The sequence below is a fragment of the Camelus dromedarius genome, chromosome 11 (assembly GCF_036321535.1).
Source record: "Camelus dromedarius isolate mCamDro1 chromosome 11, mCamDro1.pat, whole genome shotgun sequence".
NCBI lineage: Eukaryota > Metazoa > Chordata > Mammalia > Artiodactyla > Camelidae > Camelus > Camelus dromedarius.
The window spans coordinates 56444637-56466361 of record NC_087446.1 but is presented as its reverse complement, the minus strand read 5'-3'; the positions used below and the strand labels follow the sequence as shown (position 1 = coordinate 56466361).

Genomic DNA, 21725 nt, shown 5'->3' with positions numbered 1-21725 from the left:
ATTACAGTAACATTTTAAAAATTACTTTCAGTTGTAAAAAACCACATTACATAAAATTTACCACCTTGGTAACCATATGAGAAAATTTTGAATACAGTCTGTGAATTTGATGTTTCAACCAAAATCTTCCCAAGGCTGTCTCTTTCTCAGAGTTCAACTCGATTAAAACCAAAGAGGCCTTCTCAACACCAGGAGCAAAGTTGCCATCCTACTCTTAGTCACTATCTCTCATTACTCTGAAGCACTCTTACACTAACTGAAATATTTGTGTTTAATAACTATCTCCCCCTCCCCACTAAAACGTAAATTCTACCTGAGCAGGGACCTGATCTGTTTACTCTTCTCCCCATGCCCAGAACAGTTCTTTGCACATTGTATGTCCTAAGTATTTGTTAAAATACTTGCTGAGTAATAAATATAGTGCCTTTTAATTCCCAAGAAGTTTCATATACTATCTCATTTGATCACTACAGCTCTGAGTAAAATGCGATTGCTGGTCCCATTGGAAAGAGACTCAGAGAAAATGACGGACTTGGGATTGCTGTGCAGGGCACTTGCTTTTCCCAATACATTCACTTCAGTTCTAGGGCTAAGGGTATTTCAAACCACTTTGCCATTAAGGAAGTAACTGGAGGACAGTAGAAACAATCTGCCCATTTTAAGTCTCCAATTCCTGCGGTTGAATTTTTACCATTCCCTACCTCTGTATACAGTCACACACACTGCAGCGATGCTACTGTAAGTGCAAAGAAGAAAATGAAACTACTTGGCTATCTGGAACCCTGAACCATCTTGCGTAGCTATCTCGGGTTCCCCCCCCCCCTTTCTTTTTAACAGCTTTATTGAGGTATAATCTTGTCTCGTTTTTAACGTGCGCTCCTTTGAGATAATCTCATTCTTTAAAATAAGAACCTTTTGGATCTCCACTACAACAGGCACCTGTAAGGATTCCATTTCATTCTTTTTCTTTCTTTCCCCCTTTACTCTCGGCAGCCAAACACGTGTGACCAACGCTTTCCCAACTCGCTCAGCCTCCCTCCCTAGCCCTGCCCACCGAAAGTCCGGCCTAGTCTTTTTCCAGAGCCCCGCCCCTCGGCCCCTTTCCAACTCAGGCTCTGCGGATCTCGCCCTTCCTCCACCCCCTCCACATCTCGCGAGAAGTGAGCGCGCCTGGCCGGACGAGAGGAAAGTATCTGCTCCGCTGAGGGGGGAAAGGAGGAGCTGGAGACAGATTGTGGGACCGAGCACGGGCGGGCGGGAGGCGACGGAGCTACCAGCGGGTGAGTCCTGTTAATATTAACTAGTCCATGATCTGACGGGAGTCTCTCCATCAACTCTGGCCAGTCCCACTGTCCCAGGCTGGGGTCTCCCCTCCCAGTGTGTGTTGGACGGGGGCGCTGAGGCGGTGGCCAGGCCCTGTCTGAGGAAGAGGGTGGGGCATAGGCTAAGGCCGACCAATAAGAGAGAAGGAAGCTATGACTGGCGTCAATGACCACTAATGGGTGATCGCCTTCACCTTGAGGCGTGCCGCCCCTCTTCTCTCCCTCCTCCCGCCTCCTTCCTTTGGGGGGAAGGCGGGGCCAGAGGCCTGAAGTGTGGGGAGAACTTGGGGTAAGTAGCCCCGGGGGGCACAGGGCGTGGCAAGGAGAGGGGAGTTGAATCCTGAGGGAATGGAAGGCTAGTGGAGCCTGGAATGGGGTGGAATGGGAGAAAGGGGAGGGGTACTAAACTGGTTGAAGACCCAGGGCTTCTTTTAAGAGTGGAGTTAGAGGCTTGGCAGTGGAAGAAGCAGGGGTAATAGGCAGGAGGTAGGGATGAGTAGGTGAAAATATAGCATTGGGTTTGGCTTGAAAGATCGGGAGAGGTAAACCACTGGAAGTGAGAGCATGCCATTTCGATTGAATTATAAAAAAGAGTATCAGTGACATGATATAAGAGTGAAAGTATAGATTTGGAGAAAATTAAGTGAATGAGTTTAGGAAGACTTACTAGGTAGCTTAGTAGCCAAAAGACATCACTTTGGGAAAGGAATGAGGGAATTCAGAGGCGTAAGGGAAGTGTTTGGTTAGGAGACGGCTGATATATACAGGTGTTTAGTCTAGGTATCAGAAGAAGCCTGAGAAATGGATTTAGGGCTTTTGGTGGATATGGCACCCTGTCTGGTGACCAGCCTGCAAGCAAGCAGGGATAGAGGTAGAGAAGGAGAAAAATAGAACACTTTTATCGCTTCTACTCTAATTTCCTTTCTCCCTCTCTTCCTCTTCCCACACTTCATCTTTTCCTCAACTCGGGGACAGGGGCTTGGGACTTCCATCGGCCAAGTTGGAGCCCCATCGGGAGTTATATGTTGCTCTGAATTGCTTGTTATGTTCTCTGACTGGGGTGTTTACTACCCAGGGCACCTCCTACCCAGATTCCCGCGTTGCTACTTTCTTAACTTTAAAAGTTTGTTTTCCACTTAACAGAGGGTATTTTAGTATTTCTGAGGGTTGTGTCATAATACGTGTAGATTTGTGAGGGTGTGCAGAGTTTTCTCTGCAAGCTCACTTGATTCCTATATTTAAAAACTTTGCAGTAGTGTAAGTAATGTAGTGACATCGGTCTTTATAGGTATTCTAAGTGCAGAAAAATATAGAAGATACTGAAGTTTGTTTTGTTAAATGTATGTCTTACCCACTCATATTCTTGAAGAGTTGCTAATTGGATGGTTGCAGTTAGTTTTAGTTAGTGTAATTTTTTAATGGTGTAAATAAAATGGACACATATTTCAGGAAAGTGAAAAATTTCAGTTTTTTCTTTGTGTCCAGACTCAGAAACTAAAGCTATGTCATAATAAGGCAAGGGTTGGGGAAATCAAACACAATTTGTACTTAAACATGGAGGATATAAGGTAAGTGGAGACTATTGCGAAATGTAACATGTCTGTAAGAAAAGAAGCTAAAGAAAAGTTTGGCAGCTATACTAAGTAGTCTTACCAGTTCTTAATTCTGTACAGAAACGGGACAAGTCTTTGCCCTTTGTTTGATAGTTGTGTATTATTTAATAGCGAACTAATAATACAGTCAATTAATTAATAACTTCTTCACTATTGCATAGATTTGTCTTTTACATTCCTTTTCTTCTCCTTTTACTTTTGGAAACAAAGTAACATCTGAAGTACTGGTAAAGTTGTTATATGAAGAGAATCCAGAGTATGTTTATACTAACCTTTGGTTTTCAGCAACCATTTGTCCTCCTGGCCAGGAAATTACCCCTATAGCACATTGAGACCAATTAATTACTGACCTTTTAGAATTAATTACTTAATTGGGTTCCAGTATTGCACATTCAGACATTTTCACAGTTGGCCTGGCAGCAGCACACATATACAAAAGTCTAACAAGAGAGCAAAGTTCCTTGTTTTAGTCCTTCATCCTAGAATTTGTGGTGGCTTTGACTCGGGCACTATTAAGTGCAAGATTATTTTTTCTCTAGTGTTAACACCTAGCAGAAAGCTAGAGAATGATAACACTGCTCATCTTTAAACTTGTGGATCAAAGGTTACATCCTGTGACAGTTTCAGTGTTGTAACTTTTAAGCATTTTTGTTTACCATGGCTATTTAAATGTTACTGGATACTGTTACTGTATATCTCCTCTTTCCTCTCCCAACTTCCAACCCAAAATGAAAATTTTTTTTCAACCAACTCTCAAGCTGCTGTTTTAAGTCCCTGGCTCTGGCTGAACACAGCTGCTCTGAAGTTCTCACAAGTTATTGTTTTGTAATGTCAAGACTGAGTTTTTGCTAGGCTGCAGTAGGAGGGAGTCAGTGTTACAGCAGCCTCCTATCCACGTCTAATGAGGAGGAGCCTTTTTGAAAGGAAGTTTTAGGTGGCGCAAATAGCATTGCCATGTAAATAGCTAATAAAATCAGCTCTCTTCTTGAAACTAGTTGGCAGGCTGGCATATAATTGTCTCTTATCCCTTGATAAAGGTACTGAAGAAGGTGCAGATGTTGTTTCTTTGAGAAAAACAAATGCAGCATTCATTAAAAAAGAAAAATATTAATTTCTTTTGTTGTTGGTTTCTCTGTGGTACTATGATTTTAGAGTTTATGAAAAAAAGTCTTCCATCTCTAGAAGCATTTCAAAGAAAACAATTTTTAAGCTTCTCATTTTTGAATGTTGCCTTACCCTACCTAACAGGCTTCTTTTAGGGTCAAGTATATTCATGAAATGTGAAAATGCATCATTTTAGAATCTCTGGTTGGTGGTCTTTTAACTTCTGAATGCTGTAAGGAAGAGATGCCTACTTCACAGATGGCCCTGTTGGAGCTCTACTTTTAGAACATTCTTTACATTGTGCTGAAGCTCTTTAGTCCTGCCATCTGAAGCTACAATAAATAAACCTAATTTCTTGTCAATATGGTAGCCTTTCAGATATTCGATGACAGTTATGTCCTGTTAAGGCTTCTCTTCCTGGGAAGTTCTTTCAACTATTTTTTAAGTGACGTTTTTAATAAAGTTCAATCACCTTAATTGCCTGAGTTTTTAGGGTTTCTTATCTAGATCTAAATACAACATCTCAGATGTAATCTGATCAATACAGAGTATAGGGGAGAGTACAGGTTTTTTGTTTTTGTTTTTGTTTTCACTGCATTTGATAACCTTTGTTCTTAAAGCCTAAGATCACATTAATTTTTGTAATTAATTTTTTCATTGTAATTGGTGACTTTGCGTTTATCCCTGTAATTATCATCTTGTTAGTTTTGGTTTGTTGTTTTAGCTTGATAATGTTATTTAGCCTCTTAACCATTCCTCATATCTTTGTATCATTGATAGTTAAATTTGATAAACATGACACCTATGCTTTTGTTTTAGGTCACTGGTAAAAATGTATAAGGGCATCAGCATACTATCATTAGGTTGATATTAATCCATTAATCAACCTTTTGGGTAAAATTCAGTTATGAATCCACCTACTGTTTTGTTATCTAACCTATATTTCCTGTGAAGTATTAAGAGGTGTTCTGGTGAAATCTAAATATATCTGTCTCTAACATTATCTCAGCTCCTAGGCTAGTGACTCTGTCAAAAAAGAAAGTAAAGTTAAACATGAGTTACTATTTAGCTGTCTTATGCTAGTGTTTATAGATCACTACATTACTTACCAATAGTTCATAAGCCATCTATATAATAATTCATTTTATAATCTTCCTAGGAAACTATTTCATCAGAATATAGTTTCTGGACTTTACGGTCCCTGGTCCCTGTTTTTTTTTAAGTATTATTTTTCCCCCATTTCCAAGACTTCTGGTCCTGCTTCCTTTAAAAAAAAATAATTCTAGAACGATTTAACAGTGTTTCCTCATAGTTGCATGTTTTTTGCCATCAGATGAAATTTTGTTTTGGAAACTCTTTTAGGAAGAAAAATCATTTCCTGAACATTTAAAGTTACATATTAAAGAATTAAATTATTGCCCATATAACATTTGTACTGTAGCTTCCCCATAATATTGACATCTTCAATTTAGATCCAACTTTTCATTTTCTGTTTGGAATAAAAACCTACACCACATGTGAAAAAAAATGTACTCAGACACACACATGTACATGATACATATAATTGCTATTTATAATTATAGTTTATTGGTGTGCTGGTCTTAAGTTTTTCATGCTATGAAGGTAAAATGGTACTACCAAAAAGATAAAATATCAGAAGACATCTCTAGGGACTAAAGACTTTATGTTGCAACTAACAACTTTCCTGTATGTTAATTTTAGCCTGATAGTTGAATTTATGTTTGAGCAATTTTAGCTGATAAATGCATTTTTAAAGCACCTTCCTCTTTTGGGGTTTTAATTTTTACTTTCATTTTTAGAAAATTGCAAATTGTGAATGGAAATATTTGTGTGGAATGAAGTAGCATGCTGCTACGGACAGGACACATTTTCTTTTGATACATTTGCATCCATCTGAGATTGTAGTTATGAATTCTACTGGAAAGCAGAAGGATGGACTTGATGACCTCTCAAGGTCCTTTCTAGTCCAAACATTCATAAATAGAACCTTAGATCAAGGAACTTACTATTGAAGAATCAGGAAGAAAAATAGACTGTAAAGAAAATGAAATTGAAATGGTTCTACTGACCCAGTGGGAATGGATAAACAAAAAATAAGGAACATAAATGACAAGAAATAATAACTCCTTTGAGTTAAAAACAGAACAAAAATCAGCAACAACAAATATTTTGCATTGGGGTCATTTTATGTCTTAAAATTTTATTATGACATTTTCTCTTCAGAATTTCCCTGGTGGACACTTTGTTGAAAGAATGTGTGGGGTTTTTTCTTTTTTTCTCTCTCCTTCTGTTAAATCATAGTATTTTGTTTCCTTTCCTTCTCTTGTTTGTCCTTTTGTTTAGAAACTTTTTTTTTAATCTGAATAATGTACTCACTGCTTGTATACAATGAAGCAAAGTTCATTGAAAGTAAACATATATTGTGTGGCTTCCCTGGAGAGGAAGGATGAGTGTTAAAATGGGATGGTTTTATGAGAAGACAAATTTATTATCTGGCTTTTAAAACTGTAAGCAGACATCTAGGAAAGATTCCCAACTAAACCAAAAGTGAGTTACTGCAGTAATCTCATGAAGGAGAACAACTCATTACAAACTCAGGACTTCACTTTGTTAGCTTTTTCATCTTTTGGTGATTTTAATCCTCAGTATTCTCATACATTTGAAACCTGACTATGAAAAGTTTCTCTTTTCTATTCAATACTGCATTTGTCTTTAATAAATGCAATTTGTGAAAGTCTAGCAGGAGCCACGACTCGGGTAGAAAAGTTACTTTGTGAGCTCGTGGCTTGGGCCTGCATGGGAACAGTTTTGTTCTGCTGTAGCCTCACGTTCTCCCAAAACCCAACTTGTTTTCTTTGAGTGGAATTACCTACTGATATCTTCTTATCTGGAATGGTGCTGCTTTCTGACATAGCAAATAGAGGATATTTATGTACATTTAGTACTTAGTCGATTTTTATTTGGAGCTTAGCATTTACCATATAATAGAAAAGTTACACTATTTTTTTTCAGATTAAAAACCAGAGCATAACCATTCTTTTTGAAACAGGAATATGCCCGATTTTACTATAAAAACAGGATGATATATTGAATATAACATACGATTGATGTAAATGATTTGTGTTGGCACCAAGTTTCTTGCCAGTAATGTTTATTTAAGCTTTATCAAACTTGAGTAACACCATGCTGGTTTTATTTAACATGGTTTTTCTGGTATTTCTGGTATTAACATGTCTCTCATAGCACCATTTTCTTTAATTTTTTTTTTTTTAAGTTTTGATCAAGCAGTAGTTTGTGAATATTTTGCATATCTGTGTTTGGCACTTTTGAAAGTCAGTCAGTGAACACTGGAATACCCTGGATAGATCACTGTGTTACCAGTTTGTGGACAGTCTTAGAAAATAGTTTTTTTTTTTCCTTGAGTATTCCTGAGCATCTCCATGACTGTCATTGTGGGATATTGTAACTATTTCATATCTCGGACCAAACTCATACTGGAGTTTAATATTAAAGTCCATCAGGTTTGTTGTTGTTTGCAGTCTGTTTAAATTAAATCCATGAAGGCTTAAATTTTATCCTTAAATGTCAGTGTTTTGGGGTTGGTTGCTATTGGTTTATTGTTTTAGGGATCATACTTTATCTGAAAATGAGTAAGAAAAAAAATGAAACAAAACATTAGATTTTTGACTGCCTACTAGTTTCCAGGAATTTTCCTGTTTCTAAAATGCATATTGAGGGCAAGCATAGGTAGATAGGTATGATGTTCTCTAGTTATTTCTAACTCTGCTTCCTGCTGTCACTTTAGCATGTTGTTGGATCTTTGTTTTTCCCTTAGTAACCTTTCTGAGAACAGCTCAAACTAGTTTCTTGAATCCTCCAAAAGCCTGGAGAGACTTTTAAAAAGTTCTAGTCAGTAGTTGCCTAAACTAAGCTGCTTCCAGATTGGGTCTAAGCTTAGGCCATGTGTTGCCTAACTTATGATTCAGTCTAATTCTCACTCCCATCTGTTTTCAGTCATTTGCTACAAAACTATTTGGTCTATTTAAGCTGGCTCCTTTCTCTGAAACCTGTCCCTGCATGTCTGAGCGTGAAATCCAAAAATTAATTTTAACCTTCTCTTTGATCAATCCAGGGTACTCTGCTGTTTGTTATTTCTCAAACTGTGGGTCGCAAACTGCTTCGGACTTAGTACTCACCCCTATATACCTTTTAAAATTATTGGAGATGCCAAAGAGCTGTTGTTTATCATGGTTGTATCTATTTATATTTAGGATATTAGAAGTTAAAATGGAGAAATTTTTTAGAGTATTCATTTACTTGTTTTAAAATAACAAATATATAGTTTCAAAAAATTGGGGGAAGAGCTTCAACTATCTAAATAGAAAACAGCTGTATTATCATAGCTGCTCCTGCATTCAGTCTGTTGTGATATGTTGTTTTGGCTGAAGTATATGAAAAAAACATGTCTGCACACGGATATGTAATAGGAAAAGGAAAGGTTCTTTTCAGGTAATTGTAGATAATCTTTCTTCTTTGATGCTACACCAAAATCTGAAAAAAGATAGTTTCTTAAAGGTTAGCTGTTGCGTAGAATCTGAAACCACATCTGTGAACTTTTAATACTCTGTTATATTAAAATGAATTGGCCTATCTTGCCCTTTAAATAGATCTTTTACCTATGTATGATTTGAACACCCATGAACTCTCTGAAAGAGTCTCAAGGATCTATAGGGATCACTGTGTCTCACTTTAATGTCTTATGGTACCAAATTTGAAAAGTACAATTGTTTACCTTACAGGAGGAATATAAACTCACCAACCATTTTAGTGCTTTTCAAAGGGTGGATTACTGGCCATTTGTGTCAGAATAACCCAGGGTGTTTTTAAAGCGTGGATTCTTGGGCCCCCAAAGCCAGGAGAATCCAGGAGGCCTAGGAATCTGTATTTTACAAGGTGCCTGGGTGAATATGCTAAAGATTGAGAATTGTGGAGCTAGCTTAATTAATCATATTTTAAGAAAACCTGATTTCTGAATTTTGAAAAGTCAGAAGAAATTAGTACTTGAATAGTCACGTTATAAAAGTCCTTATTAACAATTAACTTGTCACTGTGACATTTGTCATAATTAGGATATCTTAACCATGTATTTTAATTAATAATAATTATAAATACCAGGAGTTGGCAAACTAAGGCCAGACAGTATGTTAGGCTTTGCAGGTGTGAAACTGTTGTAACTACTCAACTCTGCCATTGTAACACAAAAGTAGCCATAGACAACAGGCAAAGAATAAATGTGACTGTGTTCCCATAAAACTTTACTTATGGACACTAAAATTTGAATTTCATATAATTTTATGTGTCACAAAAATTTTCTTCCTTTGATTTTTTTTCCCAACCATTTAAAAATGTAAAAATCATTCTTAGCTTGTGGGCCTTATGAAAACAGATGGCAGGCTGAATTTGGCCCATGGGCTGGAGTTTGCCAATCCTTGATATATACTATAGCTGGATTATGAGTCTAAGAATTATTATAATAAAATATACTTAATGTTAAAACTATGAACATTACTTAGTTTTCCTGGACAAAAATAATGCTCCAAGAAATTGGTAGTGCCTCAAATTCATGTTTCTGGACATTCATTTATATGATAAACACCTGTTGTGTGTAAACTTGGAAATACGTGATTCAGTTAGAAGTAGTTATGCAGTATGTAAGTTGTCATACAACTTTCAGGTGTTATAAAAAGATATAATGTTTATTTTTGTATCTTCCTTGGAGTATGTGAGAACAGGTAACTAGGATTCAGTCCAACTTCAACCTCTTGACCCATCTTTTGCCTATTTTTTTGGTAACTCTACCTCAGTTTTCCAGTCTGTTAGTTAGCAAAGTGCTTTACAAAAGGCTCATTAGTTTAAGGTTATAGTAGTGTATATGCTTTTTATGTAATCCTTTTGGGGCAGTTTGTTTACCTACTAATGAAATAATATGTGTTAAACTGTTGTTATGCTAAATAATACAGTGGGAAATGAACCCAGAATTTTATGAACAGAAATGTCAATTCCTAAATAATCTACTGCCTAGTAAAACTTCAGTCTTCTTTGTTTTCTGGGGTTCACATAACCTTCATTATAGTCTCACAGTTCATATGTTTATTAGAATTTTATCCTTAAGTGAGTGTTCTAGATGTAATGCAAGTCACAACAGCACAGAGTATCCTATGGAGAATAAAATGTTGAGATTGCTGTGGTGGAGAGCCTCAGTGTTTGTACTCTTTGCTTAGTAGTAGCTAAATTATCTTAGAGTCTGAAACTTGGTATTCAAAGTTATGTTCTTGGAAGAGAACTGTTTGTATCTAATTTCTTTCTTTTAAATATCAGAAGAGAATGGAGCCTCAAGAGCTCTGTTTGGGTGCCTGTCTAAATTTTTTTAGCTTGTTTGTGGGTAGAGTATAGCTCAGTGGTAGAGTGAGTGCTTAACATGCACAAGGTCCTGGGTTCAATCCCCAGTACCTCCATTAAAAAATAAGTAAATAAACCTAATTTCCTCCCACCCCACAAAAATGCAATCAAGTTAAAAAAAAGGTTAAAAAATATATAAATAATTTAGCTTGTTTGTAGCTTAGCTATAAGGCATTCAGTACCTGCCAAACTTGGTTTCAGCTCTCTGTACCCTTTGTAATGGATGATTGGGACAATTTCTAAGTGTTTAGTATAAGTAATACTTGTTGTTAGGGAGCATTCATAGGATTCTGAAAATGAGTTCTTGAAGGTAACAAAGGAGGAACTATCTTGAACTGCTTGATTTACCCTGTGTATCAGTTGAAGTTTCCACCATGTCTATTTCTATATGACGCTGTTATTTTATATTTTTAGAAAGATTTTTTTGGTAGTCTCTTTTGAACTTAATTTGTCAGTTAGTTCTGTGGTTATGTTGCTTTGTAGTAGAGAATGAACAACTTTGTATAATTTGTAAATATTAAACTGTTTAGTGCTTTAGAATAGTCTAGTAGATTTGGGTCTTTTTTTCTTTTTTTAATTCAGACACTTTTTGTCATGACGATCAGAATTCTTTTTTGTCATTATGTTATAGTTTTTTCATTTCTTAAAAGCAATCTGATCTTTGTAGAGATTTTGGAAAGTACTGAATGTACAAAGTAAATAAAATCATCTGGAATACCGTTATCCAGAGATAACCATTATTAGCATTTGATGTTAATTCCCTCATCTTGTTCTATGCTTATTATTTTGGGTTTTTTTTATAGATTTGGAGTTATAGTGCGTATGCGATTTTATATCCCGCTTTTTTCCCCCCACTTAACGTATAGCATTTTCTCATGTCGTTAAATAGCTTTCAGAAGCGTTATTCTTAGCAACTTAAATGTAGTCTGTTGTAAGACAGTATCTTAATTTATATTTATTCACTCTTTTTTTCTTTTTAAACATTTAATTTAGTTCATTTTCCTTTTTTGTTATAAATATGACTGATAAACATTTTAATATAAAAATGGCCCATGTTTCCAGTTTTAGGCTCAGAATAAAGTCCTGAAAGAGGAATGATTTGTTCAAAGGGCACAAAAAAAATTTAAGACACTTAATATAAATACTGCCAGAGTGCCTCCCAGAAAGATTGTTCAAATATGTACTCCCCAAAATTCCGTATTAAGGTGCCCTCTCTGTTGCATCCTTGATTAGCAAACGTTCTTTTATACTTAAAAATGTATCCTAACAGCTCTGATCTAGATTTTGTTTTCAAGGGTCAGTTAAGGGTTAACTTGACAAATACCTCCCTCATCCCCATTTTTAACACTCTAACTAAAAACTGTAGAGCTTCCCCTATGTTATTTGTATGATAAGAAAAGCATAGAATTGGCTGGGCGTGGGCACATAAAGTGCCTCGACACAAAGTCGTTGTAAATATGTATTTTAAATATATATAGCTTTATATACATGATAGCTGCATAGCAGTTGTTTTGTGGACCCAGAAGCTTTCTGCAAGATAACTGTAAAATTTTAGCAAAGAATAATTGAATATTGACTTCAGATTGAATCAATAAATATTTATTGAACATCAACTGTATTATGAAATGAAAGGCTTCCAGAAGTTCTAAGCTAAATCTCTATATTCTGCCCCATCCCCTTTTGGTCACAGATAATATAGCCATTTCCTTTTTATTCATGAAACTAAAGTAGTCCACTCCTAGTCTCTAACACAGTACCATTTCATTTCTTTCACAGCAATTATCTGCTGTTAATCTAAAATTATTTTATTAACTTCTTTGTGATTGTCTCTTCTTTGTATACTGTACTGTAAGTAAGCACTATGAGGCAAGAAACCTTGTCTGTCTCATTCACTGTTGAATTCTAGGGCCTAGAGTATATGCTAGGCACTGAATATTCAGTGAATTAATCAATTTTTAAATGATTAAATTTACTTTTTGACTCAAAAAGTAAATTGTAGTTATTAGTTTCAGACATTTTCCTTGTCAAATCTTTTACCATGACTATTAACCCATCTTTTTTGTGCTCATGTGTACTTTGGAATTACTAGCAAAAGAATTTGATAAATGACCATAAAGAATAGGAGAAATAGTAAGGGATCTAATATGTACACTGATCAACCTATGACTAATTGAATTTGTAAATTAAGCCATCATTCTTACCATTTACTTGGCATCTTTCATGCAAGATGATAAGGATTCTTTGCCCAAACTTTAGTCAGGCTTCTGAACCTTCCTTTAGTCCCATCTGTGTACTTCCTTGTAAAACCAAATTTTAACAAGAACTCTACTTTGTCAGTTTATCAAGAGCCTACCACCCTCAATATCTGATCACCTCATATCTGATTAGGTTCTTCATCCTCTACCATCCCCTAGGTGATGTATGATTACCCTGGCCTGTCTTCAGCAAGAATCTTGTTAGGTTAGTTTAACCAGAATCCCCCTTATCCCTTATGTTTCCTCTTAGTAATTTTCCAGCCACCAGCCCCACCCTTATCCTTGGCTATAAATTCCCACTTGTCCATGCTGTATTCAAAACTGAGCCTGGTTATATACTGAGGTGTCTTACCCACTATTGCAATCGTCCTGAATAAAATCTGTTTTTTACTGCTTTAGCTACTGTCCAGCTCTGATTTTTCTTTGATACAGATGAAAGATTCTTTTTGCAAAGGAATCTGTTTTCTTATTTGCATATTGACCATTTTATGATGTACTTCTGGTTCTGACGAAACTATTTAATAAAGATTTTGTGAAATGACCCAGTTATTAAAAATCATTCTCTAAACCTTGGATTTTCTTCACTTTTCTGCCAGAATTCAGGTAACTTTCTTTTAAGTAAATGCTAATTTTCATTGTTCATGCATTCTGGTGACTCTGAGTACATGAGCCCTTTCCTCAGCAAACTTGGCCCCTAGGACAGACAGCCTTTTTATGCATCTTTGTTTTCCTGTTCTAAGATCTCCAGTGAGAGCATTTCACTTTCCCTTGGAAATGTCCCTAAATATTGTGTATCCCTTGTCTGTCATATATTACTTAGTTCTATAAGATGCTTGAGTTTCATCCTGAAGAATAAACTGAGAAACAGATGACAGACTTGAGTGCCATGCCCAGACACGTGATCTACTTATTAAGCAGTACGGTTTCAAATGGGCTGTGAGTTAAATCCTAGTGAATGGCATCATCGTTATTCAAGATTTCACCTTTTGCCTCTGTCTGTTTATACTATAGAAATGTGTTACTGTTTGTTTTTGAAAAGGCATCAGTTTGACCTCTCATAATTAGAGATTTGTTTTAAGTATCAAATAGAAATAAGCAATAGCATTCTTTATATGCAGCAATTGATATAGCAGAGTGGGAATGAAGGAGAAATTTTTAAAAAGATGTTAATTGGAAATTTTTCTTAAGTGGGGAGACGTCATTATAGTTAAATATTTAAATTTTTAAAAAGACATCACTTTAAAGCAAAAAGCAAGAACGATGGAAATGAAAAGGGTCAAGAGATTGAGAAAATGATTTAAGAATAATTGTAGGTATTTAAGAAAGAGGGCCTTCTTCCTCCCATTGTGATCTCCCTTTGGTGAAAATGGCAAAACAAAAGCCAGCAAAGTGGGAAGGAAGCAGGAAATCCTAGTTAGTGACCATCAGATTTGGTCTGATTTGAGAGCCATGAAAATGCTTGCTTCTGTTACATTTCAGTGCTTTTCCCCAAAACTGATTTTTGCCTTTTTTGGTTTACTTTTAGAAAGTCATGATTTTTCATCTTGATTTCCTAATAAGGATGCAATGAAATAAAATTTGGAAGCCATATATTGTGATTGTGCGAAACCAAGTTAAATTTTGGATTTTATGGTTCGAAGAAAATCATTCCAGATTTCTTTTAATCACTTCCTATGCCAGTGCTGCCCTACTCCTCTGTCAAGACCCTTTTCCTCCTCTAAATAGGTAGAAAACTGAGAAAACGTAGCCTCAAATAACAGAAGCAAGGTAAAATAAGGAATCTTGCCTGGTGTTTATGTTGTATCTGCTGTAGCCCTTGTAGTTTACTTCCTGGTTGAAACTATATTAGAGGACCTTGTTGAAATAAAATTCTCATTTGGTGATTATTTTAGGAAAGCTGGTTCTGGGACTAGGAAGTGAAATTATCTCCAGCACAGCAGTTGTTAGGAATTTTTCCAGAGATGAATTGCTTTCCAGAAATGTTTTGAGTTTTCAGCCATAATGGCCTTGGTCTTTGCATTTATTTACTGTTATATACTTGTATTTTTTTTTTTTTTTGCACTATGTCATAGTTCCAGACAGTGCTAAAAAATTCCTCATGTATTTAAAACAAACAAACCAACCAGAAAACCCCCTTGTCCTGGGGCTATGTGAAGAATAAAGCTCTCATTTTCCCAGTACCCAATCATCAGCTTGAGCTGGCCTCTCCCAGGAACAGAATTTATTGAAGTAATTTATCCTGACTAAACGTGATATAAATCTGTGTACGCCTATGTACACACAGGCTCTCTTCCATTACAGCAGTGCTGCAGCGTCAGTTTCCTTCATAGTTAGCCCCTGTTCCTATCACACTGAAAGATGACTAAGAAGCCCTTTCTATTTTTATGGGGCACCCCCCCAATTGTAAACACTGGTTAGTTGTGAAATTACTGATCAGACTACCAGAAATATGGATTTCCAACCCCAGAGTGAGTCTTAAGAGAGTACGAGAGATGTTACCTCTGCCCTCTGAGTTTTAAGCACAGTTCTCTGATTGCCAGATTCAGTCTAATACTTTAACATTTTATTTTAATGGAGACCTGACTGAGGTTAACCTGACATTTTGGTTTGTCTCCAAGAAAAAAATTTGAAATTTGGTTACAGTTCTGAAGTCGTCTCTAGGCATATTGAAAATTGTAGTTCTTTCTCTCCAAGAAAAAAATTTGAAATTTGGTTACAGTTCTGAAGTCGTCTCTAGGCATATTGAAAATTGTAGTTCTTTCCAAGAAAAAAATTTGAAATTTGGTTACAGTTCTGAAGTCATCTCTAGGCATATTGAAAATTGTAGTTCTTTCTCTTTCATCTTCCCTTGTTCGTATTCTTTCATACAGCTCTCTCTCTTATAGAAGGATGTTTGAAAATGTTCTTTAGGATTTCATTTTATAAAGACTATTTTTATGTCCCTCCCCTTTTTTTCTCTTTCACTCCTTCTAAATACTGTTTATCTTTTAGGAATATTTTTATTGTGATTTGCATGTCTAGTCCTTATCCATCTCTACCTCTGTTTTTATTCCTAGATGGGATATGAGAAATTTCCCCAACACATTCATTTGGATTTATTGTTCTTTGACAAAGAATTTCGATCAACATTTCAAGAGTTTAGCTTCAATAATTAAAAAACAACAGTATAAACCATGTTAAATTCTTCAGAGAAACAGAGAGGATGGATGGTGATGCCTTTTAGTGCCATTTCTTTTATCCCCTGCAGCAGCACACATCTGTTGGCTGCAACAGAGCAGCCCAAGAACTCTGGCCGAGAGCAGCACAAACAGCCGGAACATATTCACCCAGTAAACCCCCAAAGAGTCGACATTTGTTTTATTGCTGCTTTTAAAAACCTAGCCATAAATAGAATCAGAGGGGGAAGGGCACCGATATTTCTCCATTTGCCACAGACGATTGGTGGGGGGAGAAGGAGGCTCCCCGTGGGGAGAGAAGGGTTTTCTTTTTTCTTTTTTTATTAATGACAATCATTTCCCATGTAGCCCAATAGGATGGGTGCTTTGTTTTCTTTGGCAATAATCTGGGATAAACGGCCCTTGCCAACAGTCTCGTAGTTTATACACCAGGGAGCCAGATTATGGCCCTGTAAAATGGAGCACCCCTCCTATAATCCCTTAATTAATTAAATGACAAATTTTGGTCTTCTCTAGTACAGAAATATGGCTTCCGCATTGAGCATTCGGTGGATTTATTGACGTAGGGAACTGCACTGGTTGTAATTCAGCAGACTGGAGAAGTGTGCTATATACTGTAGCAGAAAGAGGGAAAAATCTAGCAAAAGGTTTGAAATTCCTTGACTACTTAGGTCTAAAATTTTCTAATTAGAAGTTTCAATTGAGGCACAGTAGATCATATGCCACCTGTCTATTGGGTCTCCCCAAAGTAGCCTATGTTTACAGCTTTGATAGACGGCATTCTTGGAACACCTGTTTCTAGGCTTGATATTTTTGAAGCACTTTTTTTTAAACTACAGCGTATTTAACATAACTTTTCCCCCTACCTCCCCCTCTTCAGCTCCGCTCTGCTATATGAAATATGGGAGACGACAGACCGTTTGTGTGCAATGCCCCGGGCTGTGGACAGGTACGTTTACAATATACTTTATTGTGAATGTCTCGTTGTGAATCAAAGTGGCTGTTTTATCACTAAGGCATAGAGTTTAAAGCCGGTGTTTTACGTGATCACTGGAGGTAATCAGATCAGAGGATTTGCAGTGTGTAAATCCAAGTTATGAGGAAGTGTAGGCACTCTACCATAATGAAATCTGCCTTGCTCTCTTTCATATTGTTATTCTTCTGGTGTTTGTTTCCCAACACAGTGTTGAGGAATACATGTTGCTCTCACCTCCATTCTGAAGCTGTTTATGTAAATACAAAACAAGTTTAGAAATATCTTCTCTTCATCCTTCATGGATATGAAAGTCTGCTCAACATATTTGTATAGGCAGCTAAAAATGCACCCATTCATTGTGAACCTCAATTTGCCGGAGTCTCTTTTGGATTTTTTAAATAAGAAAAAAAATGTTTCTTTTGACTCTTGATCCGGAAGATCATTGTTAGCAGCTAAGACAAATACCTATGTAGGAAAGACAAATCCAACATAGAACGCCATCTCTCACAGCAATATATAAACTACAAGATTCCACAGCTATTTTCCCTGTCCAGTGCCATGAAATGCCTTGTTCTCTGTGTCAGCTGCCATGTTATTGTTTGTATATTTGGACATTATGTGTCCAACATTTTTCATCATATAGTTTTTAAATAAAGTAATTTTGTTGAAACTGCCTTTTTTTTTGTTTTTCATTTTGCACTTTCTAAGCTCATTCCTAGACCCTCCCTTTCTGTCATGTTCCACAAAGGATGAAGAAAGGAATACAAAGAAAGTTTTGTTAAGAAAGTTTTGTTCACCTTCATGAACTGATTTTATGGGACCTAAAGGGTGGAATTTCTGTTCGGTTAGGAGTATGTCATGTGACTATCCAGTGACACTTACTGGTAGTATGTGAGATTACAAACTAGTTCTATTAAACATTGTAAATACTTAGACAAAAAGAAGAGAGTTAAGTTCCAGAGATTCCTAAGAATTGGAATTTGAGAGGTGGATGAGATGGGGTTGGTGACAAGGAATGGGCAGAAGGATGATTCCAAATTCCAGTAAATGCTGAAGATTTCATAAAAGACTAAGAAAGCCATTGTATTCTGAAGTATTTAGCATTATAGGGTTTATTTCCTTCCTTGTTAAAGTTTTCAACTTTATTATTTGTTGATTGCATGTCCCCCCCCCCTTTTTTTTCACAGTGGAAACCACTTGGGAAAATAGAGTAAATTTGTTTCACTTTTCAGACAGCTTTATTGGAGTACATATCTGAACCTGATTCCTCCAAATTTTTGTGTGTGAATTTGTTGATAATAGTACTTTCTGTAACTCACATAATTGATACCTGGTACCCTTTTTACTTATGTCGCTTACTTTAAAAATCTACATTTTTGGTGAAAATATTTATTTTTCTAATATTTACATTTATTTTTCTTCACTTATTGTTTAAGCTGCTCAGTGATCCTCTTATACATTCTGTGCTTAAGACTACCCAGACAAGGACTTAAAGAAATAAAAATGAGTGATAAAAATAAAGGAATACATAGAAAAGCATCTCTTAAGCTCTCTGAGGAAGAAATATATAAGTAGGGTTTCTTCAGGCTGTCTTATCAGAAAAAAGTAGTTTTCGCTGAAATTTGTGAGATCACAGAAGGGTTTTGTGTTTGTTTCTTTGTTTTTATTTTGCATTTTTTTTTGGACTAGAGGTAGGAAAACAGGGACTTTTTACTTTGGTTCCTTCTTGTATTGTTGAGTTCTGTTTACCATAAGCCTTTTCCTTCCCCTGCTTCTACCTCCCATTTCTGAATTGTTTGTTGGTATGTTGTTTATTAGGATTCGTTATAACCTCTGGCATAGGTCCTGAAGAATTTTTTTTTTCCTCAGTGAATATGGAACTCAGGGAGATTGTTGCCTTATTTTGGATTCAAGTTACTTGTTTCACAGAAAAAAAAAAAAAGGATAAAAAGCTACAGTTTAAGGCTTTACGGTAGCATGATTCATCCTTTACCTCCTTTGCATGTCAAAACTTTATGGTCAGGTGAGATTATAGTTTAGTTATATTTAGTCTTCTTCCAAGTTTCTCCCAGTACCTATTAACAGATAACTCTAGAGTGGAATCTCTACAAGATTTACTATGATTGCTTTATGATATATGAAATAGTGAAAATCTGGCAGAGAAGATAAATTGGTAAAGTGAACTACTCTTGGCCTGTCATCCAGCTACCTTATATCCCTTGAAAATGGTGTCCTTCTGGAGCCACCTTGAAGCCTTCAGGCCTATTTATAATCAACTGTTACTGGTTCACACTCTTTACTCCAGAAATGGTAGAATAATAAAAAGACTGTGTAAGACCCAGGAAGGGTAATAAGGACCATGATAAGTTTTGCAAGACATGTTTAGAAGTCACTGCCATAGAATTCTCAAAAGTCAGTGGCTCCTACCAGTTAGAAGAAGAGGAATTAAAGCAAATTATAATTCAAGAGACTGGTTCATAAAAAACCAACCAACTCGAGGAATCTTGCATTATTTAAATATCTGTTCTTAGCCCAGATTTTACCCTGTGTACCCCTGAACTCAGAAATCAACTTATGCCTTAATATTAAGGGAAGGTGAAAGGAAAACTCACCTAAAATAGACTAGTGGATTATGCTCTCCACCATATAATCAAAACCACCCGGCTTTCAATGGATACGTAAACATGTTTTGGTTGCTAGGTCTTTAATGGGCTGTTATTTTTGGATTCTGTTCATGATCCACTTCCCAACAGTAAGTCTGATGTGACACAGCTGAGTTCTAAATATGCTACATGTACTTGAAAAAAAAAAAAAAAAGATGGCTGCTGAAGTTTGTGTTCTTTGCATTCTTATCTGAAAAGACAGGTGATAGGGTTTTTGAGCTCTCATTCCTATTCTCCTGTTGAGTCTCTGTTTCTCTTGAGGCCTCATCACACTCATGAAGAGGAACTCAGGGAAAGTAATATTCCTGCTAATACCTCTCTGTGGACTGTGGTAGCAGGGATAGTTAACAGAGCTTCCACTGGAGAATGTTGTTAAGGCAACAGAGCCCCAGATACCCTGTGGTAAAGGGCTGGTTGAATTTGAGTTGTGTTCATTTTAGAAATGTTTGTAAGATAGCATCTGTTTAAAAACATTGTGACTATAAAATGGCTTTGCCTCTATTGTTAAAATAATACAAATACCGTTCGGTGCTGAATCTAGGAAGTCTTGTAAGTTTGTAATGATTTCAAGGGTACTTTTACTTGAAGGTAGATTATAAAGCCATTCTATTGTATATGGAAGCAGGAAAAATGAGTATGTCTATGTATGTAATCTTGAATTTGAGATATTATTTCATGTGGATACAGTTAGTTAGTTTACCTTTAGGATGCTTTTTGTCCAATTTTTATTACCAGGAGTCAACAATTTCCATATTCCTATACCTCCCTCTCAGGCACATGATACTGATTTGCAGTACAAATTATGCAGATTTAAGTAGTTCTTCTGGTTACCATAATCAAGTCTTTGAGCAGAAGCTGGTCCTATAAGCTTATTGCTTAGAATGTCTATTTCTTTAAGAAGAGGAACACATTTCCTCTGAGGAGATACTGTTATTGGATAGTTAGTATCGTCCTGTTATTAGCCATTGAAAAAGGTTTCTATTATAACCACTCTGTATCAACTCTGTCCTTTTAAGGAAAAATCCTTTGATTGTTTCTCTGTCCAGTGTGGCCTTGAGGGACTGTTAGTCTCCTCCCCCCCCCCCACGCCCCCGCCTCCCTGAGGATATCTACTACCAGATCTTTTCTTCTCTTCGGGAACATTTAGGTACAGGTTGAGGTTCTGTTCATATCTTTCTGAAACATGAAACATATAACTAGCTGGTAGACCTCCGGGCCTGCTTTCCCTTCCTAAGGCCATGAGTAGCAGTAGAGTCCTAGATGGGGTGGGATGTAGGGCCGCTTCTTTACCTCCTTATCTTGTCGTATAATAGGAATAATGTTTATGATGCTGTAGTCCTGGCTTCACTTGGCATTTAACCAACCTCCAGTGCTGTTTATTGCTTCGTATCCTCTGCTTCCATGAACATTATCCCTTAAATCTCTATTGCTTTGTAATATATGAGGCAACAAATAGCTTCCATGATTGGTTAAATGCTGGCATGCTACAAAGGTGTATGTTTTATGGCTTATATAACACAAATCTATTCCTTTTATCCCAGCCCTCCCATTAAATGGGCCATACTGGTACTATGGGACTCTGGATTTTTAATTCTATCCCTTTGGCAAGTTTCCCTGTTAACTGGCATTGGGACAAAAGAAAAGCAAGGAAGAATGGTTGGTGCTGATTACTAATTCTTTATGTTAGGGGAACATCTTGAATTGGTGAATAACTTAGGAAGAAATGACTCTGGTATATAAATGCCATTTATGATGATATATGCTGTCTTTACATGCTTCGACAGGTGAGGATAATTTCAGGCAAACAAATAAGCCTTTCTTCTTCATGCCCTGCCAAGAGTTTAAAAAAATTCAAATTTTTATTTAATAATTCATACTTCATTCAATAATTCATCCAGTTCCCATCTGGTAAGAGTGCCTGCATGCTGTCAGGCAGCTAAAAATCCACTGCATTATACACAATTAGGCCAAATGCTAACCTTGGTTTTTGCAATAATACGTTGATTTTGCAATAATTTTTAGTCCACTCTGAGTATGCTGCAGTTTTATGTAATCTTGTAATAGAAGTAGACCACTGTTATGCGTAGTAAAGAAAAAACTGGGACTGGGATTCAAAAAAATGTAGACACGTTAAGA

At 36.4% G+C, this 21725-nt stretch overlaps 1 protein-coding gene across 6 annotated transcripts in view; it reads left to right on the top strand.

Annotated features, from left to right (window-relative positions):
- The first annotated feature begins 1159 nt into the window (after positions 1-1159).
- The window catches only part of ATF7 (activating transcription factor 7), an 81927-nt gene continuing 61361 nt past the window's right edge, over positions 1160-21725 (top strand). For 3 of the 6 annotated variants that reach the window (XR_010382931.1, XM_064491064.1, XM_064491062.1), the window contains exons 1-2: positions 1167-1280; positions 16831-16899. Coding sequence is in view for 5 of the 6 variants with exons in the window: in XM_064491064.1 (XP_064347134.1) it covers positions 16852-16899 (48 nt within the window). In the remaining variant the exon portion in view is untranslated. Of the gene's footprint in view, positions 1281-1532; positions 1612-2518; positions 2891-16830; positions 16900-21725 lie in introns of those variants that run through there. The other 3 variants (XM_031462405.2, XM_031462402.2, XM_064491063.1) reach the window with 3 other exon arrangements.